A 20,482-nucleotide genomic window follows, 5' to 3' on the forward strand; every position below is an offset into this window, starting at 1 on the left:
CACTCACAACCCACTGCTTCCAGGCCCCGGCCCTCCAGTGTGTGGGGCAGGGTGGGGTGTGTGTGGGGCACAGGGGCTCCAAGCAGCCCCTTGCAGACTGGAATTGTACCAGCCTGCAAAGGAAAAGCCATGGTTTCCCACATTTTTCTCCTTTAAAGGAAAATCCATTTTTAAAGTTTGTTGATTCATTTTTAAAGTTTGTTTGCAACCCTTTCATATATTCTTGCAACCCACAGATTGAGAAATGCTGCTCTAGAAGCAGAGATTAGACTGATGACAAGGATTTAGTACTGTGCTTATAACATGCTGCAGCTTAACCTACTAGTTTATCACTCTGGCTTCTAATTCCACAGGTGGAAATTCTTTTTAAATCAGTCAACATAAAGTTTGTTCACATGAAATGCAAGAGCCATAAAGAAGCTGGCAGGGATGGTGAAAATAAGCAAGCTTAGAAGTTTATTTCTTGGCAAGCAGCCTTACTGTGCACTGGAATGTGTATTCACCATGAGTGACTCTCTATGCCTTGTAAGCAACAATAAGGGAATGAGCAAAGTTTAGAGGGAATTGTCTACCCTAGCCAAGCACTGTTGGGATGAATAGCAGAGGAACACTGGGTTTTGTTTTACCAGTTTCCTTTTCCATGGAATCTTTGAGTGGTTTCTTGTTAAATTTTGCATTTGCTGTATACCACTACATCAGAATGTATTCAATTTTACATTTATTCAGTTGCTCCACAATTGTGAAACACCATTCAGGAAAAATGCAGCTAATTTCTGCAACGGGAAACCCATCTAAATGAAGTGGAAAGGCATACAATATTTGGGGAGAAGAGGAGGTTTTAAGCAACTTACATTTAAATGTCAATATGCGCTGGAACATTCATCCGAAATGAAGAGTGTAACATGCTGTAGTGCCTAACAAGTGAACTAGCTCCGCAGACAGAAAATTGGCAAGACAAACTGGATCCTGTTTTCTAACTCCAATTCTTCACATTAAGAAATTCTAAACAACTTCACACAATAAGTTGGCACCAGACCTGCTTAAATTATTTCCTAAAGATTGATTTATTTTTTCAGACCAAAAACAAATTTAAACATATTTTTTCTAAGAACAAGCTGTGTAACCATTACAAGTGTCATGGCATCCTACATTTATTTATGCATTTCCTCCGAGTAGCCAAAAATTTGAAAAAGAGGTCAAACTTTGAAAAAGTTTGATACAAAATGAGCATCAGCCCTTGCGAATGAGCCAGGTCTCTGTTTAGAGAAAAAAACCCAATAGGGATAGCCTTGCCCTTTTTCTAGAACAAGAGTGTAGACATCTGTGGAATTTTGCAACTTCAAAACTTTGCATGTAAAACTGAGACAAGTTTCGCAGGCTCCTAAATTCTGTGCTCTCTGAAAACGAAGCGGATCTTCTTCCACAACACAGGTGCAATGTCAAGGTACTCAGAAGCAGAGAGGCAAGCTTCTCCTAGTCACAGGACATTTTCCTTCATCTGCAGAGGACTCTAGAACAAAAAACCCCACAAATCAGTAACACGTCACAAATATAGTTCAGCTATTTATCAGTTGTAACTACTTGGAGATTAGTTACTTTTAAGATGTGTTTTTATTTTACGATGTTATTACTTGCTCTGAAACAATCACGCACCTATTCTTTTATGTTAGAGCAAATCAAAGAAATTTCCACCTCTGGACTAGAGGAAACAATCTCCTAGTGTTATACACTAAAATCTAGAAAAAACAGACCTTCTGTGACCACAGACACTAGAACTAATAAAATAACTATTTTGGCCATCCAGTCACATCTTTGTGATAACAGAACTGTTCCATTCAGTTCGTGTCTACTGCTTTTCCAGTCTAATTCTTTGAGGAAAAACCTATACTGCCTCCCCACTGCAGATCAAGCCCTGTCTAAAACCAGCATCTAAAACAGATTATAGGCTGTATGGACCATCCAGCTCTCAGGCACTACCCTTAAGCCCTTCTCTTAAGCTCCTGTTGCTGGGCTTGAGCACACTCAAGCAGGAGCAAGGGGCATTACATTTTTTCCTGATGTTAGTACCATATTTACTTGCATCCGCTCCTCCCCCCAAAAAACAGCCCTCCAAAATTAGGGCATGACTTCAGCAGGGAAGCCAATTCTTTTTGCTGGAATAGAAACATGGAAAACAGAAGTACAGATGCCATGCTATAATGGCAGCTGCTTCTCTCTGGGCCAGCAAGCAACAGGGGCAGAGTCCCATTTTAACCCTCTTGCAGCCATTTTCCAATTTAACTCCGCAATTCAGCAGCAGCTGCAAGGGGGTTAACATTACAACTCTGCCTGAAGCAGCCAAGTGAACTGGTTGAGGGTGGTTGAACTGTTGCATGCATTCAGCGCTCTGCCATGACTGTAAATTTCCCGCCCCCCACATTCTCTCTTCCAAAAGCGAGGTGAGTTCCTTGGGTAGAAGGGTGGACTATTCAAGACCATGCCATTAATTTTTTCTCATTATTCTAAATTCCACTCCCTCTACCCAGAAACATATGAAACAACTTCTTCCTTCATTGATATGTACTTGTAGGTACATGCATTTACTCCTTAGCTGGGCATGAACAAGATGTACTAATAATATTCTTGTACATTATTCAAGAGTTGATACTGTGCCTAAAAATTAATATCAGTGTGATTCTGAGTCTTGGGTCTCCTTGTTGTGTCATAGCTCTTACCTAATATCTTAACTCCCTGCCTCCTCATTTGTTTCCAGTATTACTGTTAGTTTGATTTTCCTTCATGAGTGTTGTGTTTAGAGTGAACTTTCTGCTAACACTTTCCAGTCTTTTTTTTTTTTTTTTACTGGAGATGCTCTTTAGAGTCCTTGTGTTATTTACTTGACCATGTAATAAGATACAAATCTACTTGAAAGGAGGCCCAACATTAAAGATCTGATGGCCCACCCCCACACCACCTATTCACTGCTTTCCCCCACAGCTGTTCAATCTCATTTATCATTTCCTTTTACTTAATTTAGTTTTCATTCCATTTAACATTGTTCTTATGAAAATACAGTTTGGTTATTTGCTAATCTTTAACAAGACATTGTACATGCTCTACCAGAACTTGGCTATAATACACTGTGCTGCCTGTGTTACCTATTGATACAGTTGTACCTACAAAGGCATTACACGTATTGGCCAGAATCTGTCCTATGTACATACTTACATTTGCTTATGAGGTTACAAAAATGATTATTCCTACTTTTGATATCTTGCTGCTTCTGCCAACACAACACTGGAATTATTGGTGACTGCAAATGGCAGACATCAGGAACACACCCAAAGGTATACTGAGGACAGAAATAATGTTTACCCAGTTTGTCAGGCTATGCACCACAGATGGCACTAACTCGGATTTAAAATTAGTCTAATCCTATTTAAACATATACTCCGAGCATTCCTACCCACCAGTGTGTTAATTATACAGTCTTAAACTAACAGAAAGTTTGCTAGATATCCCTCTTTTTTATCCATGCCGTATAAGAATTATACAGTGAATGAATTGGTTGTAGCCATCTACCCAAAGAACCCTGCTTGACAGTGAATGAATTGCACATACACATGCATACACAATGTTTGCTCTTCTGAGCTCAAGACCAACAGTGTATCAACATAATGAATTTGTCACTGTAATGGGTATACAGTGGGGCTGTGCAGAGCAGGTAATATTCGGTTCGACAGCCATGTCGAATATTAAACCGCGTCCTGCTTCGATTTGCTGTCCGCTTTGAGTTGAAGCGGGTCTGCTTCAACTTGAGGTTGAAGCTCAGTCGAATATTCAAGCTGCTTTGACTTCCCCATAGGCTATAATGGGGAAGGTCAAAGCAGGCTATAACTCTGGCATTTCTTGTCTGAGCTTGATGAAACTTGCAGGAATGGTAGCTCCTGAGGAGCCCACAAAGCCTGCCAAGTTTCAACAAGATAGGTTCAGGGGGTGCAGAGAAACTGCACCCCAAATTCTTGAGAGCAAACCTCCTGTAACTTCTATGTGCAAAGCCACAGGGAGCTCAAAACTGCAGGCTTGCTCGCCCCCGAGGAGCCCGCAAAGCCTGCTAACTTTCACGGTGATGGGTGCAGGGGTTTGGGGGAAACTGCACCTTAGGCTACTGACAGACAAAACTCGTGATGCAGATGGAGTGAGGAGGGCGGCGTTCGCTCCGTCCGCACCTGGCGCTTGGGGAGCCCCAGCAGCAGGAGGCTCACCTTGAGGAACACCAGTTGCTCCCCCAAACCAGCATCCAAGCAGGTGCAGTGGGGTGTCACAACATCTGCAGCCACGCTGAACACCCTCTCGCTCGGCACACTGGTCGGTGGACAGGACAGGTAATCCCGGGCAACAAGGGGTCACAGTCCAGGGGCTCCACAGGCTCAGCAAGATAGGCAGACACTATGGTGTGAGGGCTGTCTGCTTGATCCTAGGCTGAGGAAGGCATCAGCAGCACTGAGGGTCTCAGTGGCCTCGAGGAAGGGCTTGAGGACCAGCAAGATCTGGGAGATGGCATCCCACTCAGCTTTGGTCAGGGGGCCGCTGATCCCAATCTCCCCAAGCAAGGCCAGCTCATGGATGGCCTTCTGTTGCTCCACCAGCCTCTCGAACATCAGGTATGTGGAGGTCCACCAAGTCTCCACATCCTGCATGATTCTGTGCTGTGGGACATTTAGCTCTGCTTGTTTGTCCGGCAGCATCTTGCCCCCCTTGATGCTCCGGTGGAAGTAGCCTGCCACCTTCCTGCATCTGGAAACAAGCCTGCTGGTGTTGCTGGCGCCATCACCAGCAGCTCTGTCCCCCTCCAAGGCATCCCTCACAGTCAGCTGTAAATTGTGTGCCACACAGCGAATACCAGCAAAATCGGCATCACGGACTGCCTTGACCATATTGGCCCCGTTGTTGGTGACCATGAAGCCGTGGGTGAGCTCAGCATGCCCAATGCTCAGCCACCCCTGCACCATGCGGTTCATGGCCCCCCTTATCTCTGCTGCTGTGTGGAACTCATCCATCACCTTGGCGTGAAAGAGAGCCCACCGACGGCCTGACTGGCCACACCAGTGCCCTGTGAGGGAGAGGTACGCATGATCTCCACCTTGGCTGCTGCAGATGTCTGAGGTGAAGTGTACGGTCACCTGCGGACCTGCCTTGTGCAGCTTCTCCCTCAAGTGCTCCCTGCATGCTTCGTATAGGGAGGGCACCACCGTCCTGCTGAAGGTGGTGTGTGCGGGCACCTGGTAGGATGGAGCCAGGAATGCCAGGAGCTGCCTGAACCCTGGCCACTCAACAAAGGTGAAGGGCTGGCCATCCAGAGCAAGCATCTCCCCAGTGGTCTGGGCGACTTTGCTCGCATTTGCAACTGGTCCCTTTTGCCTCCAATGTTCCAGGGTGCCCTGCCTCTGCTTTGGGGGGATGGGGGATGTGGAGCAAGCGGGGGCAATTCCTGTGGCAAATGGGTAGTACCTGCAGAGATGATTCAGCATCCCCGAGGTGGTCACGCGCTTTGTTCCCTTGCCCCGGCTGATTTTGGCTCGGCAGTGCACGCAGATAGCAAACGTGGGATCATCTGCCAGCCCATAATGATCCCAGACCATGCTAGTACTAGGCCTTTCCCTCTGGTGTGCAGGTGCATCTGTGGATGCTGCTGAAGTCTCTCCCTCTTCAGCTCTTCTTCTGGAGCGGGAAGGCTCAGCGTAGGCAGTGACACAGGGGTGGAGTGCGCTGCTGTGCTGGTTGCAGTTCTGGTGGGAGAGGTTGTGGCTGCTGTGTCTGGACACAAGAGTCTCAGGCACAAGCAGTGGCTCTGGTGGCACTGCTGCTCCCCTCTCTTTACTGCCTGTAGCAGCCTCATCCCTTGTAGCGGGAGGAAAGAGGCTACGTCTGAGTTGGGTGGGGGGAGAAACTGCAGCTCTCCCGCTTGCAACCCTTTGCTCCCCTTTGTGCAGGCTGGCCAGTGTGGCCACCTGCCTTTCCACCCCGCTTCATAATGCATTCCTTCGTATGTAAACTGGAACCTCTAAGTGTGCTGTGCGTCGCGGATTTGATTTCTGGATGTTATGTAAATGTGTTTGTGTGTGTTGATAATATATTGAGAAGCATTGTTGTGGTGGAAAGAATGAATGATGTATAAAAAAATATATATATAAACTAAATTGCTATATATGGAATAGATCCTAGGCTACTACTAACCCTATCCAAGATACGCATAAACTAACATGAAAAGTAGTTATAAAATAAAAGCACCAAGTTCTCCGAAATCCCTGTTGCTAGCATTGCAAGCAGGGAATCTGTTGAAGACCAGGACTTCCAGCTGTATAAAAGCACCAAGTTCTCAGAAATCCCTGTTGCTAGCATTGCAAGCAGGGAGTCTGTTGAAGATCAGGGCTTCCAACTGTCATGGTTTGACGCAGAGGTGCTGGAGAACACCAGCAGCTCAGAAACTGACCCCAAGGCAGAAAGCAGGGGAGCTGAAAAACTGCTGCCTTTTATCCATCTTCTCTGGCCCTCCCCCAGAGCACTGGGATTGGAAGGGACCTCAGAGAATGCTGACCGGTCACTGGCCAGCCACACGTCAGTCATGAAAGCACTCCTTCCCCGTCTCCCCCTCACTCCCCTTACTTTCCTTGTTTTTTCCCCCCCACAGGTAATCCAGTATAGGCAAGTCAAATATTTGACCTGCGCTGTTAATATTCGAATCACACTGTTAATATTCGACTTCCGGTATTTGATTCGACAGCAATTTGACCAGCTGCTATTCGACTTGACTTTCACTTTTCAAGGTTGAATATGTCGAATATTTGTTGAATCAAATATTAAGTCGAAGCTTTGCACAGCCCTAGTATATAGCTATTCAAACAATCTATCAACTTTCACTGTACTAAGCCAGCTATTCAGAAACCATAACATCAGGTATAGCATAATTCAGGACAGATCTCTTAATGTAATAGAACATAGTAGTTCTTATTTTTATACTGTCAGTTGGTCACAAAGCACTTTACAAAGGCATGGCAGACCATTTCACATCTGCTATGACTTCAAATAGTTTCTGGCAGAGTTGGGATGAAGAAGTTCATGATCAAGAGTCTCAATCCCCTGGAGAACAGCTGGTTGCAAGTTGGAAAGTAAAAGCATAAATGACTAAGATCTTAGAAGCAAGCTAATAGCAGAAGTAGCTCGTGGCACACTGGAAGAGTGGTAACTTCAAGACACAATATCCAACTCACTTCATAACCACACAACAGAGCAAGACCCTGACCCAGATTTGGGCCATATACAAGTTGGTTTGATACAGAAGTGTGCGTGTATGCCAGATTGTGTGCCTGTCTGCGGGGAAAAAAAATAAAATCACATTTTAAAGAAAAGTTTTAAATGATGGTAGAGCTCAAATATGTGGTATAGCTGAGCTGTGTTAAAATCCAGCAGTGCTGTCAAGCAACCACCTTAATGGAGAAGGATGAGAGTTTCTAGAAGGGATACAATAGGTCTTAGAATGCACAAGGAAAGAATAATCCAGGCTTCTTCTCTTTCCCTTGCTAGTTATGTTACTGGATTCAAATGACAGTAATTTACCTAACCTACAGTAGAAATTCCTGGCGACCAAGACTAAGCAGACATGTTTCTAACTAAATATATTCATTATACTTGAGAAGCTGCAGTATTCTGTGTTTTATTAAAAACAAAGCATTTCAACTACTGCTTAAAGCTTGGCCATCTTCTACTCTGCTGCTTATCAATCTACTATTATACACACATGGCAGTTCTTTTTATGTATCCCTGATAGGTGTGCTTAAAAAGGTAATTGCTTGATGTTTCCACTGGCTGTTAGTTGTGGTTTGGGGTGTCTAGTTTGGTATAAAAAACCCTGCAGCTACTGAGACTTCTTGTGCACCATAAAAAACAAAGGATCAAACTGAGACTGTTCTGTGATCATGGCTGCTATTTGAAGTAATAAAGTCTTTACGTGGAGCTAATTAAAAAAATATTCCAACTGAAACCCTAAAGCCATTTCAAGGAGTGTTTGATCAGTTCATCTCTTTCATTTCCACCTAATGGCTACACAATCAAAAGGGAAGCAGAGAGGGAATGTATGGCCCTGAAGATGAGAAGGGCTGGATTGTCTTCAAAGAGTTTGCTGTTCCTGTAAGTAGGAGAACTGCATGCTCCAACTAGGACACCACTCCAATGTTTCCTTCCTTTAAAAGCAGGTTGGCAGCAAATAATTCAGGTACACATACACAAAATCAACATGCTTGCTTTGAAGTTGAGAGAGAAGTCTGCCGTTCCTGGCTATTTTAATTCAAGCTTCAGAAAGACAAAACCATCATGAATTTATAGTAAAAGTGTAATGGCCCGGGTCATTTAAAATTACCATAGGCTTTAATCATGGTTTTTAAATGCACATTAACTGTTAAATGTTTTACCAATTTTTAAAATGATTAAAAAAGCTATCATGAGGCCTGCTCAGTTTGCAACAGCAGCAGTTAGGCTGGTATGAGATGCCTGTGGCTGTCTCTTACTCAACTCTGCTCTTACTGCCATTTTAGAGCCTGCAGGACTATACAGACACCATTTAGATCTGGGACTCTTGTAAATAGATTCTGGGAAAGAACTACACAAGTCCTGACAACCAGATATGAATGTTCCAGTTTTTTTAATCCTCTCCATAAAGTTTAGGCTTTGGCTTTAAGCAGGTAGTTCTCAAGGTTCTCAATGGAATGGGTCCGTCTGTTGGATACCATGCCCCGCTTTCCACACAAATATCCTGCTGTCAAGTCATGGATGCATTTTAATAAATTAAAAAAAAAAATCAAGACAGTAATGGAATTATTGACATCTGAATAAAATGCAGCATTTAAAAAACTAGCTTGAGCTTTTAAGCCAGAGCCATTTCTCTGTAATAGAAAGACTAAACGTACTTTTATAAGAACGGACCATTGCGTACTGTTCATTTGCAGTTGAATGCTTTCACTTATATGGAGACTTCTGCTTAAAACAAGACAATTATTACAGGGTAGCTTTGGTTTAATTCTTTCCACTTTTTTTTTCCATGGCTGAAATTTAGCTCAATGATAATACCTCACACAGAAACATTTTAGAACTATGAACATCCGAGCTGCTAGACAGTTGACTGTGCCATCAGCACGTTTTATTGTTCAAGAGGTCTATGTTGCTGCTTGACCACTTACATTTAAAAAGTAACATAGCTTACTGGTCTAAACCAGCTGGTTCTCTTTTCTTCAATACTCCTCACAGTTGAATCTCTTAGTGACTAGATTAGTCCTAACCATCTTCTATGAACTAGTATTGTAACAAGTATTTAGCGTGTGTGCAGAAAAGAACACAATTTTAAAGAAGTTCTAAACAATGGAGCTCAATTAGGTTGTATAGCTGAGTTGTGTTAAAATCCAGTAGCAGTAGCAAGCAATCACCTTGGCTGCTTACAGATGTGGGACCCCCCCCAACCTCCGGTGCTTTCCTTTCAGTTCAGCACGCTCCTGCACCAAGCGCAGTGCATGCCCCAAACAGGCATCACCTGGGTTTGAATTATGGGGGAGTTTGGGGGGGGGGGGGGGGTTAAGCCCTCCCATAAGAGACAAGAGCCCCCTGGCCCACCCTGTGCCTTGGGCGGTGACAGCGGCTCCTTCCTGCTGCCACCACGGCAGACCCCCAACCCCTTCAAGAGTCAGAGGAATACAATTTGAACCCTGGGCATCACTTTAGTTTGAGGCTCACCCAAAGTCTGAACAGATCACATGCTTAAGCAGGGATTTTTGGCACTTTCAACTAATAGCTAATTGAATCTTTAGATAAAAGTGCCAAAAAGCCCTGCTGAAGCATGGGATCTATTCCATTCAAAACCCCAGCACTTGAAAGCACATTCTGGCATGCAACTCTGCCGTGGTAGCTTGAAGAACCAGATATTGTAGGGCAGCAAAATCACACTCATGTTAGACCCTGGGCCAGATCCAGCCTGGGGCATGGGGGTAGCTGGTATCAGCCCCATTGCACCAGCAGTAGGGCAAGTGGCTACATACCACATAGGTTTGTTGTGGCAGAGGTAGGAAAGTGGTGGTAGGCCAGGCAGCCACAGGGCAACAGAGGGCTGTTCCACAGCCTAGCCATTAGCAGCAAGGACTAAGCTGTACCCACCAGGGCCCCAGGTTGTGTGGCAGGCCACACCTTCACCTCTGCCATGCCCCCAACTTCCATAGCCCACCAGGTCAGATGGGACAGTTCCACAGGCTGGATCCAGCCTGCAGGCTGTGCGCGACACTCCTGATGTAGGGCAAATAACCAACTGCAGTGACTTTAAGTCTGGGTGGAGCACTGGTATTTGGCACTCCCAGTTGCCTACCTCCCCCCGCCCCCTGCCTCCAGCTGCTGCTGCAGCTGGGTTCTCTGGGCTCCCCCTCCCTCCAGTTTCCTGTCTCTGCCCTCTGATTAGATGAGGGACCCTGTCCCGCCACTAATTGGTGGAGAGAACTGTCTGTTACATGGCCCTACCCCACCCCTGATTGGTGAAGGGGTGTCCGTCATATGGCCCTGCCTCCCACTGCTGATTGGCAGAGAGGGGCGGAGCTGCATGACAGGCAGCCCTCAGACAATCAGCGGTGAGGAGTTGGGAGTGCCCGCCATCATGCCTGCTCACCTTTTAGGCTGGCAGCCCCATTTGTGCTGGGCTGCATGGCAAGGAGGACTGCTGGCTCCCAATGGGGAGCCAGCATTTTAGTTCTAGTAAATTATTTCCTGCCACAGATCTGTGGAGATCACCTGATTTCGTGATTTCTGCAAAATCATGATTTGAGTAGGTCCCTACCCATTATGTACTTTGTATATAATTAGACACTTAGATTTCATTCACTGACCAAGGTAGAACATTTTGCACTTGGTGCACGAACATGCACCAATATGAACTTGGTAGTTACTGAATAGAGCTCTGCACCTGAAAAACTGAAATGTCTACAGCTCAGCTACAGGGGAGGGAGCAGGGAAGCAATAAGACACTGTTTACTCAAAGCCTGGAGCTTTCTCAAGTCAGAGTTTTGACTATATGTGCATACTTCTCCGTTTTTTTGCAAGTCTCTTTTAGCTTATTGGCTCAGTTTAACTGGCAGCAGCCACTGGTTCCAAGCCAAGTTATAGTCACTTCTACCTGGCGACACAGTCCCACTGCTACAGCCAATTCTCACCAATTAAATGGCAGGGCCTAAAAATTTTGAAGCCATTCCTAAATTCTAGCAGTTTGACCTTGAAGTCATAGTTTCCTGACATCATTTCTGCTTGTTGTCATTGGAATCAGTCCCTCCAAACTCCAACTGCTGAGAATGTTTCCTCTTGTGTACTTGAATTAGAGCATAGTAAAGGCAGGCATTCAACTTTGGCCCACCTTTGGACAAGGAAAAAAAAGCCTAAAAAAGTCCCATCTTTCTGGAATGAAATCATCATCAAGGGACCCTCCATCAGTGTGCAGATATTTCCAGGGAGCCCGTCTCTACTTCTTACAGCACCATATGAAACAGGCTGTCTAATTCCTTGCTGCCTACACAAGCCTATGCAAGGCAAGGTGAGAAGGGTAAACAAAAAACTGGCATTTTGTATTTCCCAGGCCTGAGAAAGTGTTGCTAGAAACCTGGTGTTCAATAAAACTGCAAACTTCGATAACCCCCATGCTCCCCATCCCCACTTATCCTAAGTTGAGACACATTATCATAGAATCATATAAGTAGGGTCGGAAGGGACCTTATAGATCTTCAAGTCCGACCCCCTGCCAGGGCAGGAGAAAAAAAAAAAACTGGGCTCAAATGATCCCAGCTATGTAGGCATCAAGCCTCCTCTTAAAGACCCCCAGGGTAGGAGCCAGCACCACTTCCCTTGGAAGTTGGTTCCAGCTCCTAGCCACCCTGACAGTGAAGTAGTTCTTACAGATGTCTAATCTAAACCTACTCTCCAACAGCTTGTGGCCATTATTCCTTGCTATGCCAGGGGGCGCTAGGGGAAACAAGGTCTCTCCCAAACCCTTCTGGTCCCCCCTAGTGAGTTTATACACTGTCACCAGGTCCCCCCTCAGCCTTCTCTTGTGAAGGCTGAACAGGTTCAGGTCCCACAGTCTCTCATTGCAGGGCCTGCCCTGCAGTCCCTGGATCATGCAGGTGGCCCTCCTCTGGACCCTCTCCATGTTGTCCACATCCCTCCTGAAGTGGGGTGCACAGAACTGGACACAGTACTCCAGCTGTCGCCTGACCAGCATTGCATAGAGGGGGAGGATCACCTCCTTGGCCCTGCTAGAGATGCACCTGTGGATGCATGACAAGATGAGGTTAGCCCTGCCGACCGTGACCTCACATTGTCGGCCCATGTTCATCTTGGAGTCAATAATTACTCCAAGATCCCTTTCTGCCTCCATGCTCTCAAGAACGGAGTTTCCCATCTTATAAGTGCGCTACTGGTTACTACTGCCCAAGTGTAGCACCCTGCACTTGTCAGTGTTGAAGTGCATCCTGGTTTTGCTAGCCCACCCCTGTAACCTATCCAAGTCATGCTGAGTCTTCCCTCCCTACTAGTGTGCTTACCTCACCCCAAATTTTGGTATCATCAGTGAATTTAAACAGGGTGCTTTTCACCCTGTCGTCCAAATCACTGATAAAGAGATTGAACAGCGCGGACCCAAGGACCAAGTCCTGGGGGACTCCGCTGTCCAGAAAGACTACATCCACGGCAACACCTGCATCCAAGGCTTTTGTGACCTGATCATAAAAGGCAATCAGGTTGGTCTGACATGACCTCTCCCTAATGAAACTGTGCTGTGCCCTTGAGCGTCATCTCTGAGGCCAGCCCATCACAGATGTGATTATTGAACTATTTTTCAGTAGGGACTTCATCCATGGATAAATGTTCTCTGCATGTGATAAACACCATAATTTAAAGCATGTTGCTGACCCTCTGGGACTTCGGCTTATACAACAGTGGTCTATAGTAGGATCAGTCAAATTACTAAAAAAAGGTAACCTACTTCAAGGCGATAAAGAGAAAGGGAGCTCCAGCCGCTATTTGCTAAAAGTTAACTCTAAGGAAAATGGCACCTGATCTAATGACAGAAGGGAGAGACAACATATTTTTCCCTGCTACAGAATTCAGTTACTCTAGGAAGAATTAACATACAAAATGACCATACAGTGTGATATCTTCTCTCCTGAGGACTTTTGCAGTAGGTGTATTGTCTTTTCACCTCGGTGCAGGATCTTCTATGCTTTTCTAAGGGAAAGAACAAATCCAGATGTTGTTTGTATCTGTGCAGTTCGAGCAGCAAGTCCCACAAGGTCAGTTTTACAGCTCCATTTTAAAATTTAATATGGTTAAGCATTGCCTAAGTTGAAATAGAGAAGTTTTAAAATACATGATGCGCAAGATCTTGATAGAGATTGACTAAATAAGAGAGTGACTAGAATTATGTTATAGCAGAGGTTTCTATGCCAGAATAAGACTTTTAGGGTTAAAACTATGTACACTGCCAGTTTGTATGCTGAAATTAGAAATATTCAAATCTCCAAATGATGCTGTATTAAATCTTGAAGTCAGGAGCACTGTGGCCATGGTAAAACAAGAATATTTCAGAAGTGAAATGACTTCACACTGAAATACACAAGTCTGAAGCAGACCAGAAGCTCCCCAAAGATGGATTGTTCCAAGCAAGATGCTTCTTGTGGGAGCTGAACTACACAGTAGAATTCCTATTGAAGGGAAAAATTCAACTGAAAATCTAATCTGTGGCCACTCCATAACAGGAAAAATAATCTACTACTAGAGTAGTGGTGGCCAGACTATAGCACACATCCCACAAGTGGCAAATCAAGAAGGAGGCAAGCGGCATAACAGAAAAGGGACAGGAAGTAGAAAGCAGAACAGCAGATCAGGCAGAGGAAGGGGACTTGAGTGGCATTTGGGAAAGGTGCAGGGCTAATTTGTGGCACGCTTGCCGAAAAGATTGCCCCCCACTGCATTAGAGAATATATACATCTATTCTTCCTTTAATGAGCTGAAGATACAGATTCTCCAAGCACTACAGAACAGGTATGTTTAGTATTTAGTTTAGCTGGCATTCAGCAAGGACTGCACACTAGTCCTGGACCAGTACAGAAGAATCATTATAGGAACAAAGTTGATTAAGCACTACAAAAATTGCCAGGCAATTATCACTAGATGTTTATACTGAGGGTCTGAGTAGACAGACACTAGTTATGATGTATTATTAAAAGAAAGTTGAATCAAATGGCAAGATTATGGTTTTGAGTGCCTAATTTACTGATAATTAAGTTTGCTGCTCAATTTAAAAGGCTTTTAAAATTACTTAAGTTCCCTAACAGATAGGTGTATAGCAAAGGTTTGAAGGCTGAGAACAGCACCAATGTTACGGGATTATGTTAAAAGCAATACCCGAGTTTGGCCCGGGAGCAGTGCAAGATGCGTGGGTGAAAGCCTGCTGCGCCCCTGCACCTCCCCAACAACCCCCAACTGCCGCGGCGTGCCCCCACCGACCCCCAGCAGCAGCTGGAGGTAAGCGGCGTCCCATGGTGGGAGCGACTAGCCCAGCCCAGCCCAGCCCAGCTGCGGGGAGGCGGCTAGGCCAGAGCCGAGGAGGGTCTTGCTCTGCCGGACCTTGCTTCTCCCAGCCCCACAGGGGGCCCAAGGTCCTGCTAGTGCACCCCCTAGGGTAGCCAGTCCTACCTGTAGCCGGCCCATCAGCGGCATGACACAGATGGGCACTCGCCACACCCCCGGGTCCCCTCGGGGCCTGTGGCCTTCCCCTGTGGCTCCTCAGAGACCTCCAACCCAGACGGAGCCCGTGGTTCTGGGCTCCACGCGGACAGAGCCTCTGGCTCTTGGTTGCGGGGGCTGCTCGTCACTTTTTCAGGCTCTGGGGTCCGGGATCATGGCCACCTCCCCTTGCTGGCCCACTGAGCAACCCTTGCAAAGCTGGTAGGCCAAGGCACTTTAGGGAGCCCACGCCTTCCCCAGCCCTGGTATGCTTTGCAGGCAAGACAGGGGTACCCAAAGAGACACTCGCCTGCCTGTACACAAATGCCAGGAGCTTCGGGAATAAACAGGAGGAACTTGTCCTCCTGCTTAGCACAAATAAATATGTCGTCATAGGGATAACAGAGACCTGCTGAGACTCCACCCGTGACTTGGCCACAGGTATAGATGGCTATACCTTGTACAGGAGAGATCGTGTGGACAAAAGGGGCAGGGGTGTAGCTCTCTACGTCAAGGAAAGCTACGTGTCCCTGCAAGCCAACATTAGCCCCAAGGTGGATGACTGGAGACCCTCTGGGTGAAAATCTATGGGGAACATGGCACAGACTCACACCATTGTCTCTCCTATTACAGACCTCCTACCCAGGATCAAGAGCTTGACCTGGAGTTCGCCATGGAATTGGCCGAGGCTGCACGCTCCCAGTCCACGGTTGTCATGGGAGACTAACTACCTAGACATCTCGGGGGAAGAGCACCTGGCCAAACCCAAACGGTCACAGGTCATCCACGCACGTGAGAAAACTCTCTGACGCAAGAAATCTACAGGCCGACAAGAGTAAAAGTGCTGCTCGACCTGGTACTGGCAACGGGCGATGACCTTATCAGTGACCTAACGACAGAAGGGAAGCTGGGTGACAGTGAGGCCAGAGGCAGGAGCTCCCCCCTTTGGTGGCAGCAGGGGCCCATTGCGGGGCTGAAGGGAACTGGGTACAAATCTGCTCCCTAATCCCTGCATACATAGATGCCTGCCCAAAAACCCTTACTTTGGAGTAGTTTACACCAGAGTAAATTTCAGCCAGAGCAAACGTGTGTGTAGATATGCCCACTGTAGTTTGTTTCCAAACCAGCAGCTGATTAAACCCTCTAATAAAATGATGAGACAGGCTTGACAGACTGGTTCACCACAGCTAACATTATGCACTGGAATTTTAGAAGGTCTCAGGAAACTGAGGGAGGTTTTGCCTCATTTCAGATTTAGTTCCAAAAAATTTTCTTCAGTTGTGCTTTAGATCATTACAAATGGAAGTTTTATTTAAACTTTGTCATTAAGACTACTTAGCCAACTTTTTTTTTTGTTAAGCAAGCCACAACAGCAAACTGCCTGCATAAATGGATGTCCTCAGAGAGCCTTCCCATTAAGAGAACTGTTCTTTTCCATTTGTTTTTCTAATGAAGACATATTGGCAGCAGCAAGCCAAATAGATTGTTGCAAAGTCTCAATAATTCCATTTAGCTTTAAGATTTTTTTTTTAATGATATCTGGAATGGTAGGCAGAATGTGGCACTAATGTTAACATTGCACAATAACAAATCATTTACGGGCTCTGACAGCCTCGTCACTCATCCACACTTGACAGGAGAAAAATAGCTATCACTCTTTGTTGTGCTGGTCTTATTTAGCATATATTTACCTGAAGTTCACACCTACAGCTCAGTCTGTCCATTTCAGTTGCTGTGGAGAAAATGTCTGTTTTTGTTAATAGTAATTTCTTATCTTTCACTTCTCAGTTAGAAGTTTACTTCTAAAAGCCAGGAAAGACTGGAGAATGAAGACACTAGTTTAAAGTTTCTCTGCCACACTAAATATAAACCGAATTAAAACTAACCAGGATGAAAAAGAACCCTTTTTAGACTAGACCAGACCCTTCCTGACATTGGTTGGAAGAAGGAACATGTAAACTTAACCCATTAGCAGAAAATGGAAACTTTCTGTACAAATACCATAGAAAAAATAGTTGGGGAGCAGGGGAAAAAGTTCTAGATCATTGTTTTGTAACTCAAATTATTATGCATTAAGCTTGATCACAACAAAAAAAGTAAAACATTTATCTAGTTTCCTACACTGACATTTAATCAGATTAAGGTGGCCATCACTAGCAGAAACCAAATACAAGACCAAAGAGCTCACCTGAAATTAAGGTTTCCTCATGTACTTCCTACTACTAGTACCATATAATTCTATCTTGATTTCCCCTCTGTTACTAACATGCATGTAACCGATGTATTAATGGCAGTCATGCTACAAGGACTATGGCCATGTGTAGACAAAACAAGGGGCACATGTGCACAACACTTTGAAGTGAATTAAATGCTTTTTCACTGCTTTCATGGCGTTGGTGTCTGCATGCGTTGGCGGCATATCGTGCAGTAATTCCAGCCGCTGTAGCAAATTTGGCGGCGTAATGCACCTTAAATGACTTGGGGCTCTGAGGAGTTTTAGTTTGTTGCCCTACAGCTGCAGAGTGAAGCACTGGGCTCCATGCAGCTCAGAGGCTCTGCAGGAAGCCCTGCAAGCAGCCTGGCAGCAGCCTGGGAAAGCAGGCTCCGCCCAAGGAAAAAAAAAAAGGAGCAATCTTTTTTTCTTTTTTCCTGGAGCCTGCCTGCCTGCCTGAGCTGCGTGGGGGCCTGGTGCTTCCCTCTGCAGCTGTGGTGCCCCTGTGAATGCCAAGCTGGGTGCCTGTGGATGGGTGCCACCGCTGCCATGGAGGGAAGCACCAGCCCTGCTTTGCAGCCCAGGGACTGCTCTGCCTGCTGGCAGCTTGCCCTCCCCTCCCTGTGGCTGGACAGGCAGGTAAGTGGGTGCGTGCACAGCACAGGGGTTTAAAGGGACCTACACTGAAGCAGTGTTTTTTTACCACTTCAACTGAGCCTGCGTTTCATCTACAGATGCCCTATGGGCAAAGTTCCTCACAACAGGATGTTCACATAAAGAACAATTGTTTACATATGCACACAGATGCTACATCTAAAACAGATACAAGCTATTTTGTTTCTTCTTACTGTTGTTCAGACAACATGGATTGCAGGGTTCTGCAAACTCCAGGAACACTGGCAGTGGAGGATCACTTTCATGACAAAAGCATCGCTGCCCTGGATCCAAACTGCTATAGACACATGCTTTAGCAATGCTGATAATCCAATCATGGCTGTGTACAAAGATCAGAGACAACAAGATCTCTTAAGAAGCAGAAGTAAAAATTTATCAGACTTTTACTACAGACATCTGGTTCTGCTTTCAGCAAGCTGCCAGATCATTCTCCGCTCTGATTCTTTGGAAGAGGACTTCAGAAAGCGTCCTGAAGCATGACCTAAAAAATAAGCCAGATTTGAATTTTGTGGCGAACATTGTACATGTATCCCTTTTGCCAGGCCCTGGTAACAGTATGAGGGCTGGGTTCAAATTTGGGGTACTGGGGGTGGGGGCGGGAGTAGAGGAGTAGGGAAGAGTGAAGGGGCTGACTCAAGGCCTCACCCAGAAACATGGGTAAAATCCACTTTACTGGGGGGTCCTAAAAGAAAAAAACTTTCCGGCTCAAATTTTGTAACAAACAGAAAACAATAGTTTAATAAAAAGTTAAAAAGGTAAATGAAAATAAACTAAGACTTATCAAACTCTAACCCCAACTATTAAATACCCAAACTCCCTAGGTCTCTTGATTTCAGTCTATATCTGGAAACTCCTTACCCTGTGAGTTACTACTTGTGCAGTCTAAGAGGGGCGGAGGAGGGAGAGGGCTAGAAATCTCCCTTCAGATTGCTGGCTGGAAATCTCATCACTGGCCACCTGATGCTACAAGGGATCTGCCACTACTGATTTCTCACTGCTGTTTGGAGTCACTATTGAAGCACGCTGCCTACTGTTGGTATGCGGTCAGACAGCGCCACTGGGTCGGCAACTGTGGTCTCCACCTCTCTGCTGCTCTGGTTTCTGCCACCTGTTGCCTCTCAGGACCATCACCACTAGGTTGTTGCTGAGACTGGTGCTGAAGTGAGCTACCTGCCACCATTGCTTTTGGGAGTGCCACCAGGGTGCTGGCTGCCTGTTGCCACTTGGGACTGCCACTTATCAGGATCACCACCTGCTGCTACTGTGAAAGCACCACTGGGACCTCTGCTACATCTAGCCACTCAGGGTCATTGCTGAAGGCACCCCTCTAGGAGGTCCACTATTGGTCTCTCTAGTAAAGCCAGCTTCACCTGTCTCTTACAAGTGAATATTTTAGTAGCCTTAGCAAGAATGACTTCAAAGGGGGGGGGGAATCCACTCTGGAGTCTTCCTAGGCTCTCTCTCTTATGAAGAGCACAAATACAAACTGTAGGCCTTGGCTCAGGTCACACTGAGCACCAACCAACCTTTGGTAACCCCTGTACAACTGTCTCCCACAGCCCGTGTGCCTTCAAAAATTTAAAAGGGAGGCCTAGTGATACAAAGATCTTGCCAGTGACACAAAGACTTGCCCCCCCTCACCCCCTTACATTTAAATTTAAGACACAAATCAGTGGATAGCCACAATTCGGGTCTTAACTTTTTGAATCTGCATACCCAGGGAGGGTGTGTAAATTTTAGAACACTTACAGTAGTCATGTGCTCAACCATATGAAATGTTTTATATTATACAAAATGTCATTTTGCATAACAACTGGCCTGCCATTGAGAAGGCTGCCTCTTTCTCTTAAAATTTAATCATTGGGCTATGTTAAATTGCCCTAGTAGCTAATCACAGTTGCCAGGACTGTGAAACCACACTGCCTTGAAACCACACTGCTTCAAAGCAGAGGTACCAAAATTCTGAAGAAAAGATCAATTTGTAATTTTGTTACAGAGTTCAGAAGTGATCACAGCCAGCGGACAAACTTTGGGCTTGCTTGACTACAGAATACACTTCTTCAGGTAAGAGTAAATTTGCTAAGCTGTTTTATCCAAAAAAAGAAAAAAAGAAGAAAAAAGAAAAAAGGACTTATGAAATTCCTCTGTCCATTAAAGACCTCCTGCAATGTAACTGGGATGGTTACTGCTCTCTCCCTGCCCAGCTGAGCATTTATGTCTTCCTTTGCCCTCATCTGCCCTTCTACCAACCATTTTAGGATTTTTCTCATCTATTCCTTCAGGGAATTTACTCTAATTTCTTCCAGGGATTCTCCAGTCCCCTTGAGGATTCTCCTACATCCCATTCCCTGACAGTAAGTAGTAGGAGGTGGAAAGGACCTCCTTCCTGAAGCTGGAGATGTTCAGCAGCAGCTACAGGTGAGGGGGGAAAGGAGGAAGCAAAGAAGCAGTTTGGAAGGAAAAGGATTGGTCTCAGCTGCCTGCATCCGATTTGCTGGCAGATAAGGTTATTTGGGTAAAATGTGGTATCTTTTATTAGATCAACTAGACAGTTGGAAAAATTATTCTTTGCAAACTTGTTTGAGGAAGGTTCTGGGGGCTTTGTCCCCATGTTTCCTCCACTCTTGGAGATGGGGAGCAGAGTCAAGAGGCTGCTTCCTGATCATTCCCCAGACTCCAGTCTAGGGAAGGCATGGGGTGTCTTCCTCCCCTGCCACTCCATTCCCCCAGGGACCAGGAGGGGTACAGCAGCTACTACTTTCCATGCCTTCCCCAGACCAGGATTATCCTAGTCTCAGGAACGTGCAGATATTAGGG

At 45.7% G+C, this 20,482-nt stretch overlaps 1 protein-coding gene across 2 annotated transcripts in view; it reads right to left on the bottom strand.

The window, feature by feature from the left end:
• Positions 1-1,015: 1,015 nt before the first annotated feature.
• The window catches only part of FKBP6 (FKBP prolyl isomerase family member 6 (inactive)), a 50,749-nt gene continuing 31,282 nt past the window's right edge, over positions 1,016-20,482 (bottom strand). For both annotated transcript variants that reach the window (XM_090025464.1, XM_090025463.1), the window contains one exon: positions 1,016-1,510. In XM_090025464.1, coding sequence (XP_089881590.1) covers positions 1,478-1,510 — 33 coding nt within the window. In that variant the 3' untranslated portion in view covers positions 1,016-1,477. The remainder of the gene's footprint in view (positions 1,511-20,482) is intronic.

This window comes from Crocodylus siamensis, chromosome 13 (assembly GCF_052110815.1).
Source record: "Crocodylus siamensis isolate JL-2025a chromosome 13, ASM5211081v1, whole genome shotgun sequence".
Lineage (NCBI taxonomy): Eukaryota > Metazoa > Chordata > Crocodylia > Crocodylidae > Crocodylus > Crocodylus siamensis.